Source organism: Podarcis muralis, chromosome 5, assembly GCF_964188315.1.
Source record: "Podarcis muralis chromosome 5, rPodMur119.hap1.1, whole genome shotgun sequence".
Classification (NCBI taxonomy): domain Eukaryota; kingdom Metazoa; phylum Chordata; class Lepidosauria; order Squamata; family Lacertidae; genus Podarcis; species Podarcis muralis.
The window spans coordinates 79,096,314-79,112,079 of record NC_135659.1 but is presented as its reverse complement, the minus strand read 5'-3'; the positions used below and the strand labels follow the sequence as shown (position 1 = coordinate 79,112,079).

General features: G+C 44.9%; 1 protein-coding gene across 1 annotated transcript; it reads right to left on the bottom strand.

The window, feature by feature from the left end:
- Nucleotides 1–452: 452 nt before the first annotated feature.
- Nucleotides 453–10,025, bottom strand: LOC114599936 (antileukoproteinase). Its single transcript, XM_077929514.1, has 5 exons — nt 9,908–10,025; nt 9,211–9,363; nt 2,269–2,364; nt 1,058–1,201; nt 453–505 (listed from the first exon to the last, which is right to left on the bottom strand). Exons 1-5 carry the CDS (start codon nt 9,987–9,989, stop codon nt 453–455), a joined length of 528 nt encoding a protein of 175 aa, XP_077785640.1. The 5' UTR covers nt 9,990–10,025.
- Between the last annotated feature and the right edge of the window lie 5,741 nt (nt 10,026–15,766).

The following is a 15,766-nucleotide window of genomic DNA, read 5'->3' as shown; positions in this document are numbered from 1 at the left end:
CCACCATCATGCCTGATGTCACTTCCAGTGAAGGGGAACACAGATTTTGCATATCATGGGTTGCTTCTAATGTTGGCCACACTCAGAGTTGACCTATTGGAATTAATGGACATAACTAACACAGGCCCGTTATTCCCAACGGATAAATTCTCAGTGTCCTTCCACTCTCGATCTCCAGCAACTGTTGGATCCAGGTAGCAAAAATGTCACTGGGCACAAACAGAGTGGCTTTGGAGAAAAGTCACTCTGATCCATAGAGATGCCCTGCAGTTGGTGAAGGAGGGTAGGGAGCCCTTCTGCATTGCTGAGAGATCTCAGTCTTCACTTAAAATGAAAAGAACCCCACCTTTCTCCACCATTGCTGCATCCCGTCAGGGGTGGTGCTTCCAGTCTCGCCACTTGAGGAAAGGGGAAAGTGCCACCTTGCCACGCCACTGCTGCTGCTACCACCACTACCTGTCTGCTCCTTCCACCGCCACCTGCTTAGCCATGCGCCCTGCTGCATCTGCCAATGGCGCAGAAGCAGCACCACCATTTGTGCCAATTTCCAACAAGATCATACCAATTTTGGGTGAGACCACTCCACCACTGGTGAAGGGGATGGAGCAGGTGGCGTAGCTGCAGAGATGCTGCCTGGGGGTCTTCTACTGCCTGAGGCAGCAGCCTCAGCTTGCCTAATGGGTGAGCCAGATCTGCATCCCATAATACAGACGTAGCCAATGTGGTGTCCTTTGAACATTGTGAACTGCATCCTCCACCATCCCTAACCATTGGCCATGCTAGTTAGGGCTGATGGGTTTTGTAGTTGGATAAATCTGGAATGCACCATGTTGGCTAGCCCTGCCATAATAGAATGCTAAGCCTCTTCTTCTCCAGCCATCCATGCTTGGGACATTTTCACCATCCTTCCTGAGATGCAAGCAATACAACTTTCAATTTCCCGATTTGTTCTCCTCAAAGGAATCATAACCCATATTACCACCCACAAGGGAAATGCTAAAATCGTTGGCAAAAAACTTGAATCAACACAATACAATTATCTTGTTGCATACAGTACCAAATACTGGGTCGATGCAGTCTTTTCCACATATCCCTTGGCAACACTTCATGGACCCTGTACAGTCAAAGTCATTATTGCAATGGTTGGGGGGATTCATCATCCGACATCTTACAGTAACCACTGGGCACTGTCCTGGTTTCTCTGCAACAGAAAGAGCAAACGTGGAATGAAAGAAAAGGGCAGAATTGTTATGCTTCTTGGACTTGCCAGATAATTACTCTTAAGGACATAAGACGGGCCTGCTGGATCAGGCCAGTGACCCATCTAGTCCAGAATCCTGTTCTCACAGTGGCCAACCAGATGCCTGTGGGAAACCCCCAGACATGACCCAAGGGCTCTCTCCCCTCCTGTAGTTTCCAGCAACTGGTATTCAGAAGAATTATTGCCTCTAGCCATGGAGGCAGAACATAGCCAATGTGACTAGTATCCATTTATAGACTTATCCTTTCAGAAGAAAAGTTCCATAGGTTAAGTCTGATTCCAGATTGAAAGAACAGGGGAGAATTCCTCAGCAATCTTTATGGAAACTGGTTTCCCTGCTCTGAGAAAAGCAGGAGGAGTTTGCTAGACAAGACGAGCTACAGAAGACTGCAGGAGGGCTATCCTGAAACATTGCCAGTATTAAAAGCATGCTCCTCAGCATAGCTAGAATTGCTATTTGTCAAGTGTTTGCCTGCTCATCCATTATTCTGCCCTTGACTTCAATATCAGATATGCTATTGAACACGCAAAGTAATTGAAACGGAGACAGCAAGTAGTTGGTTTGTTTTTTAATCTTTCTACTCTGGCACCAGTTAGACACACCCCATTCCCACTCCAGGACCTGCCAAAGTCTCAGGCTGCCCCCTCTCCATAACCACCAGTCCCCACCCTCTCACCTGCCAGAACCACACCAGGCTCTACCATGGACCAGCCCATAGTTGAATGGATGTTTGGCTTAGTGGGTCACCAACAGCGCAAGCATCCCTTAAGATCAATGTTACTAGCATGATGTCCTCCAGACATTGTTAGATTCCAACTGTCTTGATCTCTGTTCATTGGCTATGCTGGCATATGGGAGTTGGAGCCCACCAACATTCAAAGGGTACCATGTTGGCTAACCCTGCACTGATCTGATTTCAAAGGATGAAATGGTGGCAGGGGGGAAATGCCCATCTTTATCAGAAGCAAAAATACCCCTTATAGCATATGGTTGTCTTGGGACTTACCTTTTGGTCTTCCTGCACCAGATGCAGGTGGCATCTGTGAAGAAAGGACTAGGATGCTGAGAAGGAGGAAGGCACCTAAAGTCTTCATGATGTTAGTCAGATATCAATGCCCAAGACTGAGCTAAGTCAGTATTTATATTGGTAGGGGTGGGTCAGGAGATGATGCCATCTTTTCACGCCCTCATTCTTAGCTGGTGCATCTTGCTAATTCTGTTGGGTTGTATATAGTTTCCATCTATGTCACACCTTGCAACAGTAGACATTGGAATTAACAGATTATAATCTGCAATGAGCTTCCCCAGCTTGGTGCTGTCCAGATGTTTGGAGTGACAACTCCCATCATCCCCAGCCAATACAATGAATGGAGCTGGTGGGAATTGTCGTCCAAAACATCTGGACAGCACCAAGTTAAGAAAGGTTGGTCTACCATGTGTCAAAAGTTGCCAATAATTAACCTTTTCTGCCATTCCATGCAACTTGGTTCTTTTGAAAGGTGTAATCAAGCAGCTCAGTTGAACTGGAACTCTGTGCATGCCCCAAGACTATGCAGTAAGTAAATACAGTAAAGTTTCATTGTACTTGTACCCAAGACTATGTGTGTAATTTCACTGATTTCAATTAGCAAAGAATCCGGTGACTGTACTTGAGATCAGAGGAAGCTCAAATCAAGTATCGTTTTGTTAAGCAGTTTCATCCAAAATTCTTCACCAGGGTGGCTGCTATTTGCAAGGAATTCCCTGCAGTGACCTAGAAATGGACTTCCCCTTGGATCACAACAGTTAGTGCATGTCTAATTTATCCCACCAGAATTGGTGACACAGCTAATGCAGCCAGCATCTGTAATGTGGCCCTTAATTATCCCTTGCAAGTCATGGATTTCCTCCCAGCAAGCATATTCCACCCTGATTAAACACATTTGTTTCCATTCCCTGTGTAGCACAAGCTTAATCCTTGGAGTGTACACACTGATACCTATTAAATAAAGCATGCTCTGATTGATTAAGAGACACCCTTTGAGACTGTGCTGCATGGGAAAAATTAAGTCCTATAAGTAATGACAGATTACCTGTCCTTTGTCATGGAATGTCCACCCTACCAAGCCCTGTTCTTCACAAGATAATCCTCTGCATCAGAGCCCAGCCTTCTGTATAATCGAGAACACCTTAATACTCAGTTTGTTTGTTCTCGTGGGACTGACACTTGAGAGGCTACTACACATTGCTCTTTCCTCCATTTTGCTCTGACTCTGGATTGCTCCAGGAACAAGGCCTTTTCTTTTGTCAGCTAGACCTCCTTGGCCTCTTCTCTCATCCCATTGCTTCTAAATCATGTTTGTGGTTGTTTTCCTTGTAGGAAAGGATCCTCATGGGAAAGCACAAGCCACTGCCTCACCACAAATAAGCTTTCCCCATTAAGGGATATTATTGGAATTAGACATGACTGCTCAGGCCTGAGTGCTCACTGGCAGGACAGATCCTGAAGCTGAGACTCCAATACTTTGGCCACCTCATGAGAAGAGAAGACTCCCTGGAAAAGACCCTGATGCTGGGAAAGATGGAGGGCACAAGGAGAAGGGGACAACAGAGGATGAGATGGTTGGACAGTGTTCTCGAAGCTACCAGCATGAGTTTGACAAAACTGTGGGAGGCAGTGGAAGACAGGAGTGCCTGGCGTGCACTGGTCCATGGGGTCACGAAGAGTCGGACACGACTAAACAACAACAAAGCTCAGACCTGAGCCTTGTCAGGGCGTGGACCAATTGGAGGTTCTTGAGGAGTGCGACTAACTGACTCTCTGTTCTGAAAGGACTCCATTCCCTCTCCAAATCCACAGCCAAGTCTCTTTGGAGATCCCCAAGTCCACCCACCAGCAGGCCAAGGTGAAATCGCAAGGAACCAGCATTGTCCCTGCTCATTCATCCACGGGACAGGTAACCATTGTGTGTCACCTCTCACATTTCTCTACCATTCGTGTTCCACAGGTCTCACCCACCTACAGTTTATGCACGACCCAAACTCCACATTTTGCATGTGAAAACATCCTGGTCTGTTTATTTACTTAGTCCCCTTGGACAACCTTCTGCAGGCTGCATGCCAAAGGTAGATGGTCCAAAGCAGAAAAGCAAGTGAGGCAAGGGATGTGATTCTGACATTTGTAAGAAGCTGCAGTAGCTACATTCCAGGCGACATTCCAGCAAAATAAGGTCAGAGGTTTCTGCAGAGATGTTGCTGCTCTTTACCAAGAGCGGGAAGGGAAAGGCAGCGGGGAGCTTGGCTTGGCATAGAATCAGGAACATCAGGTTGGCTCCATCACTATGCTCAGACAGTGCTGTTCTCGCCGCTGCCTTGCTTATTCTCTGTCTGTCTTTTATTACCTAGCAGCAATCTGCAGTGTCAGGACTTGAAAGAGCCCTGCTAGCCACTGCTACCGGTAAGTGGACTGTTTGACCCAACCAAACAAATGTATTTCCCCCGCTCAGAACAACCTATCGGCAAGAATTGCTGCTTGCAATTTCACAGCCTTGGTGACTGAACTGTCAATTGCTACCTTGCAGAGATGTTATGAAGATGGGGGGGGGGGGGAGACGACAACAATCTCTTGAGCTCTAGTGGGGGGAGGAAGAGAAGCAAGACACAAATATGTAAGAAGCAGGAAATGTTCGGTTTCCCCAACTCTAAGCAAAACACACACACACACAACGTTTTGCCAACCTTGAATATCCTTGTGTTAAAATGCAGTCTATAGGAATTTTAACTTTCTGCTGCTGTGAAATGTTTTGATGGTTTTATTTCCTGATTCATTTTGTATCTTGCTTTTATGGTTGCTGTATATTGCTGTATATCAGCCCAGTGATGGCAAGCATGCCAGGAACAGCTGTGCAGGGAAAACAGAAAATCAGAAAGAGGGAGTGCAATGTGACTTTTCTTCTCAGTAGGAAGGAAGCATCATTTCTTTCAAGAGAGCTACTTTTGTGTAAAACATACCTGATCCAGCCAATTGTGTTTTATCCTGCAAAGAACACTTGGTGAGTGGATTAAATAATGTGGACTTGGAGTAAAGTGTTCAAACAAATGCACCTGTGTAAAGTACCCAGGCAGGTTAACCTCCTGCTCCTTCAGCCCCAGCAGCAACAACAAGGTTCTCCTATTTTTTCTGCTGCTCTGGGAGGCCCAAGTCCAGAGTAGGGCTGCTCAGCTGGCCAAAGGTAATGAGCCCCTATAAGTGCATATGTCAATTACTCTGCTCTACTCTCCCCCATTCCTCATTAATTCCCACATCATTCACTTTGCATCTCATTGCAAGCTGTTTTTGTTGGAGGAGAGTGAATCTCTTCAGCAGGAAAGATACTGGAAATGCCTCATTTAATTATCTTCTGATTGCTTAGCAATTGTAATTAAGTGATTAACTGTCTTTACAGTGTTGTTGCCTGCTGCAGCCTTAGAATGTTGCCTCCACAGTTTGCTTTCTAACTTACTTTGAAAAGAAAGAAAGAAAAAGAAAGAAAGAAAGAAAGAAAATAGTGTGTGTCCACACCACCACCACCACTAATTCTGGAGAAGAAAGCAACATTTACCTTTGCATTGGGGCACTGAGACATCACCACCACCCTTCAGATCTCTTATTCCTGTTTGTCTTCCAAGAAAACCCTACATGTTCCTAATTCCTCCTGTTGTTCTGTGTAACATTAATGCCCCAGACTCAGAAATTGTTCTCAGTCTGCTCCAGTCACTCCCTAGAAGAAAATACTAAATGCCTTACAGGCTTCTCCAGCTGTACATTAACCTAGAAGTCACCATATGCTCTGGATAGTCTTTTAACTGCTTACATGTTGTGCAACTACGACTAATCCAGAATGCGACAGCTAGACTGGTGACTGGGAATGACCACCAAGACCATATCACACCGGTCCTGAGAGACCTGCATTGGCTCCCAGTACATTTTCGAGCACAATTCAAAGTGTTGGTGTTGACCTTAAAAGCCCTAAACGGCCTTGGCCCAGTATACCTGAAGGTGCAGCTCCACTCCCATTGTTCTGTCCAGACAGTGAGCTCTAGTGCTGAGGGCCTTCTGGCGGTTCCCTCATTGCAAGAAGCAAAGTTACAGGAAACCAGGCAGAGGGCCTTCTTGGTAGTGGCGCCCATCCTGTGGAATGCCCTCCCATCAGATGTCAAGGAAATAAACATCTATCTGGCTTTTAGAAGACTTCTGAAGGCAACCCTGTTTGGGGAAGTTTTTAATGTTTATCGTGTTTTTAATATTCTGTTGGGAGCCGCCCAGAGTGGCTGAGGAAACCCAACCAGATGGGCGGGGTATAAGTAAAAAATTCTTCTTCTTCTTCTTCTTCTTCTTCTTCTTCTTCTTCTTCTTCTTCTTCTTCTTCTTCTTCTTCTTCTCATCATCATCATCATCATCATCATCATCTAAACATTCTCAGTGATCAGGCTGGGATAGAAGAGCTCAGTCAGTTGTTTACTTATTATTCCATCTATATCCTACCTAAGCTTCTAAGAAGCTTATTGGGTGAGGATTCGAAACCTGGTCTCCCAACTCCTAGTCGGACACTTTAACTTCTAAACCCATACTGCCTCTCCTTTAGACTGTAAACCTACAGAGATGAGCAGCAGCAGCACATGCAATTCAAGAAAAAGAAAAGAGAGAATCATCACAAGTGACCAAGCTTTCTTTTTTTTAATGTTTATTAGCAGGGAAATAGAAAAAATGATGAAAAAGAAGCCCGGTTCCCACTCAAGCATTTTGCTTCTCTCCCAATCTTCATAAGCATGATGAGCCGCCAACACCTGTGGTCTTCAGCCATCTTAGGATGAAGGGGAAACATCCTGGAAGGAAATCAAAACATTGAGAACGTTACTTTCTAGCAGTTGTTAGGACACAAGAGATCTGGTTTGCAAAGAGCCCTTCTTGGCCACTAATGTGAATTTTGTTGCAGAGTACGTTTCTCTCTCACAAAGTGGAAGACAGACACGGCTATAATATGTAAACTGGCTCCTTACGTAGAATCACCAGTCATTACTTGTTACTGCAGAAGCAAGGAAGAAGGTGGAAAGAGAAACTCAACGCACAGTCCAGGAAGGCCACTTTGATCTCTGAGCCAAGATACATTAACTGTTTAGTGGCTTTTCACTCTCATTGTAGTGGTGCTAATTAAAGACCGTTGTCAGAGGAGGAGGTGTTAGCTGGGAAGAGTCCTACGGGTCAGACAGAGAGACCTGGGTCTCCCCATCCCTGGTGTACATCTCTCTCTCTCTCTCTCTCTCTCTCTCTCTCTCTCTCTCTCTCCTCTGTGTGTGTGTATGTGTGTGTTTAACTTACTTACATACTTATTTATTTATAATAGAAAGGGCAAACGGCTGATTGTTCAGACTCAGGATGTTTTGTTTTTAAATAGGTGAGCTGGTCCTGCCTGGAGTTTGCACAAGGGCAAGTTTGTTATGGGGTGCACATGAAGTGCAGAGCAAAGATATTGCACAATGTCAACATAAATGGGTTTGGAATGAGAGAAACTGTTACATAAGGTAAACATGAATCAATCAATCAATCAACAATAACCTGATTCAAATAACAATTATTCCTGAACAATAGGCTTAGTCACACACCTCGCCTTTGCAGGTGGCTATTTAATCTGCAAAGCACACAGTGAAAGGTCATCATTGTTTGTAGTGATGGTTAAATCTAGAATATCTGGCAATGAATTCCAAATCAGTGGCACCATGTCCTTTATCTGTCCTCTCCCTTGAATCCCTATGTACTGTACATAGAAACTAAAGTGATTCCTCTAAGACTGCTTACACACAGTACATTTAAAGCGGACATGTTGTTTACACTTACACACACACACACACACACACACACACACACAGTCACAACTCCAGCAACCGTAAACTACAGTTCGGAAGCCATGTACTATATGTACTATATATCCATGAGTGCTAGTTAGTGCATGAAGGGGTTAAGATCAGAGAATTCTCTTCCTAGAATTCTCAGCTGGATCACCCTCTTCTCCATGAGGGAAGAAGTAAAGCTGCTTCTCTTCCAGTTCCCTCTCTCTCCACTCCATGCAACTGATCATGGATGCCATATCTAAGCTTTGCTCCAAGCTTAGAACATGTGTTTGAAGCTATCTTCCTGTATTTTCTACCCAATAGTATTCTGCCTGTGCACTCATTGCTGCTGCTTGGATAAATGCATTAATCTGACCTTTAGAATATTCTGTAAGCGGTGTGTTTATTGCAAGAGGGGTGGAAAGAAAGGAGCACTGTTTACAAGCAGACTAAATGGGATAGAAAGGTCTAACAGCCTATATTCCTAACACTATACTGCTGCCTGACCTTTGGGTGTTTAAACTCTACTGCTGGAGAGTGTGCAAGGCCCAGTGTTTTGAATCCAGGCATCCAGTGAATTCTTTTATTAATTACCCCCCCCCACACACACACACACAGACATTGGCAACAGGGATTCCTATTTTCCTCCCATACTTTGAGTTAGACATAATTTATTAAACCACCCATCCCCAAAGGTGTGTAGATTAATTTCCAATGTGAGTGGCCTGAAAAGGCTGTTTTGGACCTGGTGTGTGTGTGCATGTGTGTGTGCCTCTCTTCTCCTCTGCAAAGCTATATGGGAGACAGCAACTGCCCCTACCGAGCTGAATAGATGAATGGTGAGGGGAAGGTGATGCTCAGACTGCCTCAACAGTTTGAAAAGGAAGCAGAGAGAGCAAGAGAGAATATAGGGACTGAATCTACTGTATTCACTTGAAACAAATTATTATTATTTTATATCCCACCCATCTGGCTGGGTTTTCCCAGAAACAAAGGACATAGAGGCATAGGACTGTGCTGATGAATATTCGAAGGGGAGAAAGAGGTAAAATGGGGCATCAGAATTACACCCACAGACTCAGGAATCCACAGTCCCACTTACATTCCACATTCCGGAATTCTGGATCCACACAGCGCATGGCGCAACAGGAATAGCAACACTTTTTCCGTCCTAGGCAAATATAGTCATCTCTGCACTCATCAGGTTGAGGGCCAGTGCATCTGCAACGATCTATCGGGCAGATTCCAGGTTTGCCTGCAGCAGGAAAAGGTCAGAGCACAGCCCCATGCAAGGTAGTCACACAAGCAGATATTTGGAAGTCTTTTGAATCAGCACAGTAGGTTTTGTATCTTGGTGCATTATTTAAACATTTGTGCTCCAGCTCATTGTTCAAGGCAACTTACAAAACCATAAGCAAACTACAAGATGTATTGTTGAACTACCAAAGACCGCTTTCAAATACAACCAGTGAACTAATCTTATCCAATTTAAGGTGCTTTGTAAGCACACCCAACAAGAAGACATGGGGCTTCCTTTAGACTTCAGAAATACTGTTGCGGGCCCCACCAATCTTTGAGTGGTACACGATTCAGTGGGGCTTGCTCCCAAGTCAATGGATATAGGATTGCTGCCTACCTCCTAACAACACCTGGCTTTCCTGTTTCCTGCTCCAGCTGATTATGCCGGATTCAGAACTCCTTCCATTAACTGACCACGTGGAAGGAAGTGCTTTAGCTACTTTCAGTGGGTTTTCCCTATCTAATTCCCTTTCCAAGCAGCAGCTGGTTTTATGCCTCACCTTTTGGAGTCTTCTGACAAGCTGTGAAAGGTAGCCAAAGGGCTAGAAGTCCCACAAGGGCAAAAGTCACCAGTGTCTTCATGGCTCTCTCAGCAATCAAGCACTACTGCTCAGAACTGAGCAAGGCTGGTATTTAAGGAGTTGCAAGGCTACAGTTGAGTTGGGAAATCAGATTTGCTAATCTTCCTTTAGCGACACCTGCCTTGCAGGAAAAGTGAAAAAGAAAAGCAACAACAGAAAACTCTAAGCAATTTCTTTGCATCGTCACCACATACTGTTAACAACTCCTAATATTCCAGTACAATCTGGACAACAAAGAGCAAGCCAATCTGGAATTTGCTGGCACTCTTAATGCTGACAGTTGTTAAGCAAAGACAAAATGGTTGGGGCGACACAGAGAGAGAACTTGCTGGATGTTGCAGCCACAAAGTCTGCATTTGATTGCTGTGACAGAAATGGATGATGCCCCCAGGAGGATACCACCATGTTTGTGAAGTTAATGGCCAATTGGCTTTAGTCATTGCTGATTGACGCATCAGAAGGTGCCTTAGTATAAGTCAGATGACTGATTCGTATAGCTCAATATGTCTGCACCAGCCTTTCTCAACCTTGGGTCCCCAGATGTTGTTGGACTACAACTCCCATCATCCCTAAGCTAGCAGTGAGCAGGGGTGATGGGAGTTGTAGTCCAACAACAACATGTGTGGACCCACGATTGGGAGAGGTATTCCCATAATATTCCGGGGCTTGCTGGTTGGAACTCTGAACAGGAGCATTCCAGTTACAAGGTAAGAATACATTGTAACCTTTGGTTTCAGAATCTTCTTGACATGTTTGAATAAAAACCAATGAACATATGCCTATCTCACAAGAACTATACCCGGGATAAAATTCTTTCAAGGTCTGGACCCAGCCAGGACACTAAAACATAATCAAAGTAGCCAAAAGGCTCTGTCATGTGTATCCTTGCAGAAACCAACTTCAGACCTTGCCATATTGAAAAGTAGACAGCACTACTCTAGTAGGAGGAAGTGAAAAAAGTCAGACACAAATCAGTACCTTCTAATAGAGGAGCTTCTTCAATAAAGTTGGACCCATGGCTCGTCATGCTCTAATGAGGTATATTAGAATATAGGTAAACAAGGGTTCATTTTAGTCACTTTTTCTTGAAAAGTATCTTGCAGTCAATTTCTGGCTATTATTTTTTATGACTATTTTGGAAAATTGCTTAGCAGGACCACCCTATAAGAAATCGGAATGAATGCTCAATAAACAGGTTGTCTGGAAGAGACCTTTAACAGTCATAGAGAGCTGAAGGTTTGGTTTTTTTAAAAGAGAATTGGGTAACTTTCACAAATCTAGCCAATAGTTCCTGTCTGCCCTCTGGTGGTGGTAATTATGGACTGAAGTTTTATCCACACTTCCTTTTGTGCTTTGTTTTCTTCCGCTTGTCAAGATGCAGATTAGTTTTGTCCTGGGCCATCCACAAATTTTTCCCAGGACTCTAGGTCCTCATGCCAAACCTTAGTGCTCACTGTTTCAAGGAGGCATCCCTGAAAACATGGGATACTCTGTCCATCGCTTCTGTTTTTCTTCCTTCTTGCCCTACCCTTTCTCTGCTCCCTCTGCTCCCTCACACAACTGTGGAGCTGCACATGTTCTCCTTTTCTCTTACTCTTTTTCGGGGGTTCTTGTGGTCCATTGTGGTCCTGCACACAAGCACACAATGTCACGTTGTCGCTTCTCCAGACTCGCCCCTTCCCAAGGTCAAACAGGCACAGGTTAAAAACGGACCGTGATTTAATTGCCATTAAAGGACGCGGGTGGCGCTGTGGGTAAAACCTCAGTGCCTACGACTTGCCGATCGTATGGTCGGTGGTTCGAATCCCCGCGGCGGGGTGCGCTCCCGTTGCTCGGTCCCAGCACCTGCCAACCTAGCAGTTCGAAAGCACCCTCGGGTGCAAGTAGATAAATAGGGACCGCTTACTAGCGGGAAGGTAAACGGCGTTTCCGTGTGCGGCTCTGGCTTGCCAGAGTAGCTTTGTCACGCTGGCCATGTGACCCGGAAGTGTCTCCGGACAGCGCTGGCCCCCGGCCTCTTGAGTGAGATGGGCGCACAACCCTAGAGTCTGTCAAGACTGGCCCGTACGGGCAGGGGTACCTTTACCTTTACCTTTTTAAAGGAAGGCCATCCACACAGCCCAGAATGTAGAATTTTTGAGGTGGCTGCAGCATGAGCACCTTAAAGTCAAAAGCGAGGATGCCTGCTGAATGAGGGTTTCATAGAGTTCATAAAATCATACCATTGGAAGGGACCACGAGGGCCATCTTGTTCAACTCCCTGCAAGGCAGGAATCTTTTGCCCAATGTGGGACCCATGCTCTACCAACTTGTTTCAAAGTATGCGACCAACAACACTAAATGCCTGGCTTCTGGTAGAGGCCATGTGGCCCTTTGTAACACAGGGGACAACTAACAGAGCTCATCCAGGTCAGTTCTGTGCCCAGGGCAGCTGTCTACCAGCTCCATCTGGCACACAGGCTGATACTCTACCTTCCAGCAGACTGCCTTGCCAGAGTGGTGCATGCTCTAGTTATCTCACACTTGGGCTACTGCAATGCACTTTACATGGAGCTATCTTTGAAGGTGACCTGGAAACTTCAACTAATCCAGAATGTGACAGCTAGACTGGTGACTGGGAGTGACCGCCAAGACCATATCACACCGGTCCTGAGAGACCTGCATTAGCTCCCAGTATGTTTCCGAGCACAATTCAATTGGTATTGACCTTAAAAGCCCCAAATGGCCTTGACCCAGTATACCTGAAGGAGCATTTCCACCCCCAATATTCTGCCCAGACACTGAGCTCTAGCGCCGAGGGCCTTCTGACAGATCCCTTACTGCGAGAAGCGAAGTTACAGGAAACCTGGCAGAAGGACTTCTCGGTAGTGGCGCCCACCCTGTGGAATGGCCTCCATCAGATGTCAAGGAAATAAACATCTATCTGGCTTTTAGAAGACATCTGAAGGCAACCCTGTTTGGGGAAGTTTTTAATGTTTATCGTGTTTTTAATATTCTGTTGGGAGCCGCCCAGAGTGGCTAGGGAAACCCAGCCAGATGGGCGGGGTATGAGTAAAAAAGTATTATTATTATTATTATTATTATTATTATTATTATTATTATTATTATTATTATTTTCCAAACAATCTCAGTGATCAGGATGGGATAGAAGAGCTTAGTCAGTTGTTTACTTATTATTCCATCTATAGCCTACCTAAGCTTCTGAGAAGCTTATTGGGTGAGGATTCGAAACCTGGTCTCCCAACTCCTAGTCGGACACTTTAACTTCTAAACCCGTGTTGCCTCTCCTTTGGACTGTAAACCTACAGGGAGCAGCAGCAGCACGTGCAATTCAAGAAAAAGAAAAGAGAGAATCATCACAAGTGACCAAGCTTTCTTTTTTTTTAATGTTTATTAGCAGGGAAATAGAAAAAATAATGAAAAAGAAGCCCGGTTCCCACTCAAGCATTTTGCTTCTCTCCCAATCTTCATAAGCATGATGAGCCGCCAACACCTGTGGTCTTCAGCCATTTTAGGATAAAGGGGAAACATCCTGGGAAGAAATCAAAACATTGGGAACATTACTTTCTAGCAGTTGTTAGAACACAGGCAATCTGGTATTCAAAGAACCCTTCTTGGCCACTAATGTGAATTTTGTTGCAGAGTACGTTTCTCTCTCACTAAGTGGAAGACAGACACGGCTATAATATGTAAACTGGCTCCTTACGTAGAATCACCAGTCATTACTTGTTACTGCAGAAGCAAGGAGGAGGGTGGAAAGAGAAACTCAATGTATGGTCCAGGAAAGCCACCTTGATTTCTGGACCGAGATACATTAACTGTTCAGTGGCTTTTCCCTCTCATTGCTGTGCTGCTAATTAAAGACTGTTGTCAGAGGCGGTGGTGTTAGCTGGGGAGAGTCCTACGGGTCAGACAGAGAGACCTGGCTCTCCCCATCCCTTTTGTACATATTTGCAGCAACTCTCTCTCTCTCTCTCTCTCTCTCTCTCTCTCTCTCTCTGTGTGTGTGTGTGTGTGTGTGTGCCTGTCTTCTCTTCTTCAGAGCTATATGGGAGACAGCAGTTGCCCCTACCCAGCAAACAGATGAATGGTGAGGGGAAGGTGATGCTCAAACTGCCTCAACAGTTTAAAAAGGAAGCAGAGAGCACAAGAGAGAATATAGGGACTGGATCTACTATATTTGCAGAAACAAAATTATTATTATTATTATTATTATTCCCTGGATCTACTATATTCACTAGAAACAAATTATTATTATTTTATATCCCACCCATCTGGCTGGGTTTTCCCAGAAACAAAGGACATAGAGGCATACGACTGTGCTGATGAATATTCGAAGGGGAGAAAGAGGTAAAATGGGGCATCAGAATTACACCCACAGTCTCAGGAATCCACAGTCCCACTTACATTCCACATTCCGGAATCTTGGATCCACACAGCGCATTGCGCAGCAGGAATAGCAACACTTTTCCCGTCCTAGGCAAGTATAGTCATCTATGCACTCATCTGGTTGAGGGCCAGTGCATAAGCAAGGAGTTGGCGGGCAGGTTCCAGGTTTGCCTGCAATAGGAAAAGGTTGGAAATCTTTTGAATCAGCACAGTAGGTTTTGTATCTTGGTGCATTATTTTAATATTTGTGCCCCAGCTCATTGTTCAAGGCAAGTGACAAAACCATAAGCAAACTACAAAATATATTGTTGAACTACCAAAGACTGCTTTCAAATACAACCAGTGGACTTATCCAATTTAAGAGGCTTTGTGAGCACACCCAGCAAGAAGAAATGGGGCTTCCTTTAAACTTCAAATATATAGTTGTGGGCCCCACCAATCTTTGAGTGGTACAAGATTCAGTGGGGCTTGCTCCCAAGTCAATGGATATAGGATTGCTGCTGGTTTTATGCCTCACCTTTTGGAGTCTTCTGACAAGCTGTGAAAGGTAGCCAAAGGGCTAGAAGTCCCACAAGGGCAAAAGTCACCAGTGTCTTCATGGTTCTTCCAGCAATCAAGCACTACTGCTCTGAACCGAGCAAGGCTGGTATCTAAGGAGTTGCAAGGCTACAGTTGAGTTGGGAAATCAGATTTGCTAATCTTCCTCTAGCGTAACCTGCTTTGCAGGAAAATTAATAAAGAAAAGCAACAACAGAAAACTGTAAGCAATTTCTTTGCAAAGTCATCACAGACCGCAACAACTGCACGTACTGGAACCAGTGTGTGTTAACAACTCTTAATATTCCAGTATAATCTGGACAATAAAAAGCAAGCAAATCTGGAATTCGGTGGCACTCTTAATGCTGATGGAGGTTCAGGAAAGACAAAAGGGTTGGGGCGACAGAGAGAGAGAACTTGCTGGATGTTGTAACCACAAAGTCTGCATTTGATTGCTGTGACAGAAATGGATAGAATCATAGAATCATAGAGTTAGAAGAGACCACAAGGGCCATCGAGTCCAACCCCCTGCCAAGCAGGAAACACCATCAGAGCACTCCTGACATATGGTTGTCAAGCCTCTGCTTAAAGACCTCCAAAGAGGGAGACTCCACCACACTCCTTGGCAGCAAATTCCACTGTTGAACAGCTCTTACTGTCAGGAAGTTCTTCCTAATGTTTAGGTGGAATCTTCATTCTTGTAGTTTGGATCCATTGCTCCGTGTCCGCTTCTCTGGAGCAGCAGAAAACAACCTTTCTCCCTCCTCTATGTGACATCCTTTTATATATTTGAACATGGCTATCATATCACCCCTTAACCTCCTCTTCTCCAGGCTAAACATGCCCAGCTCC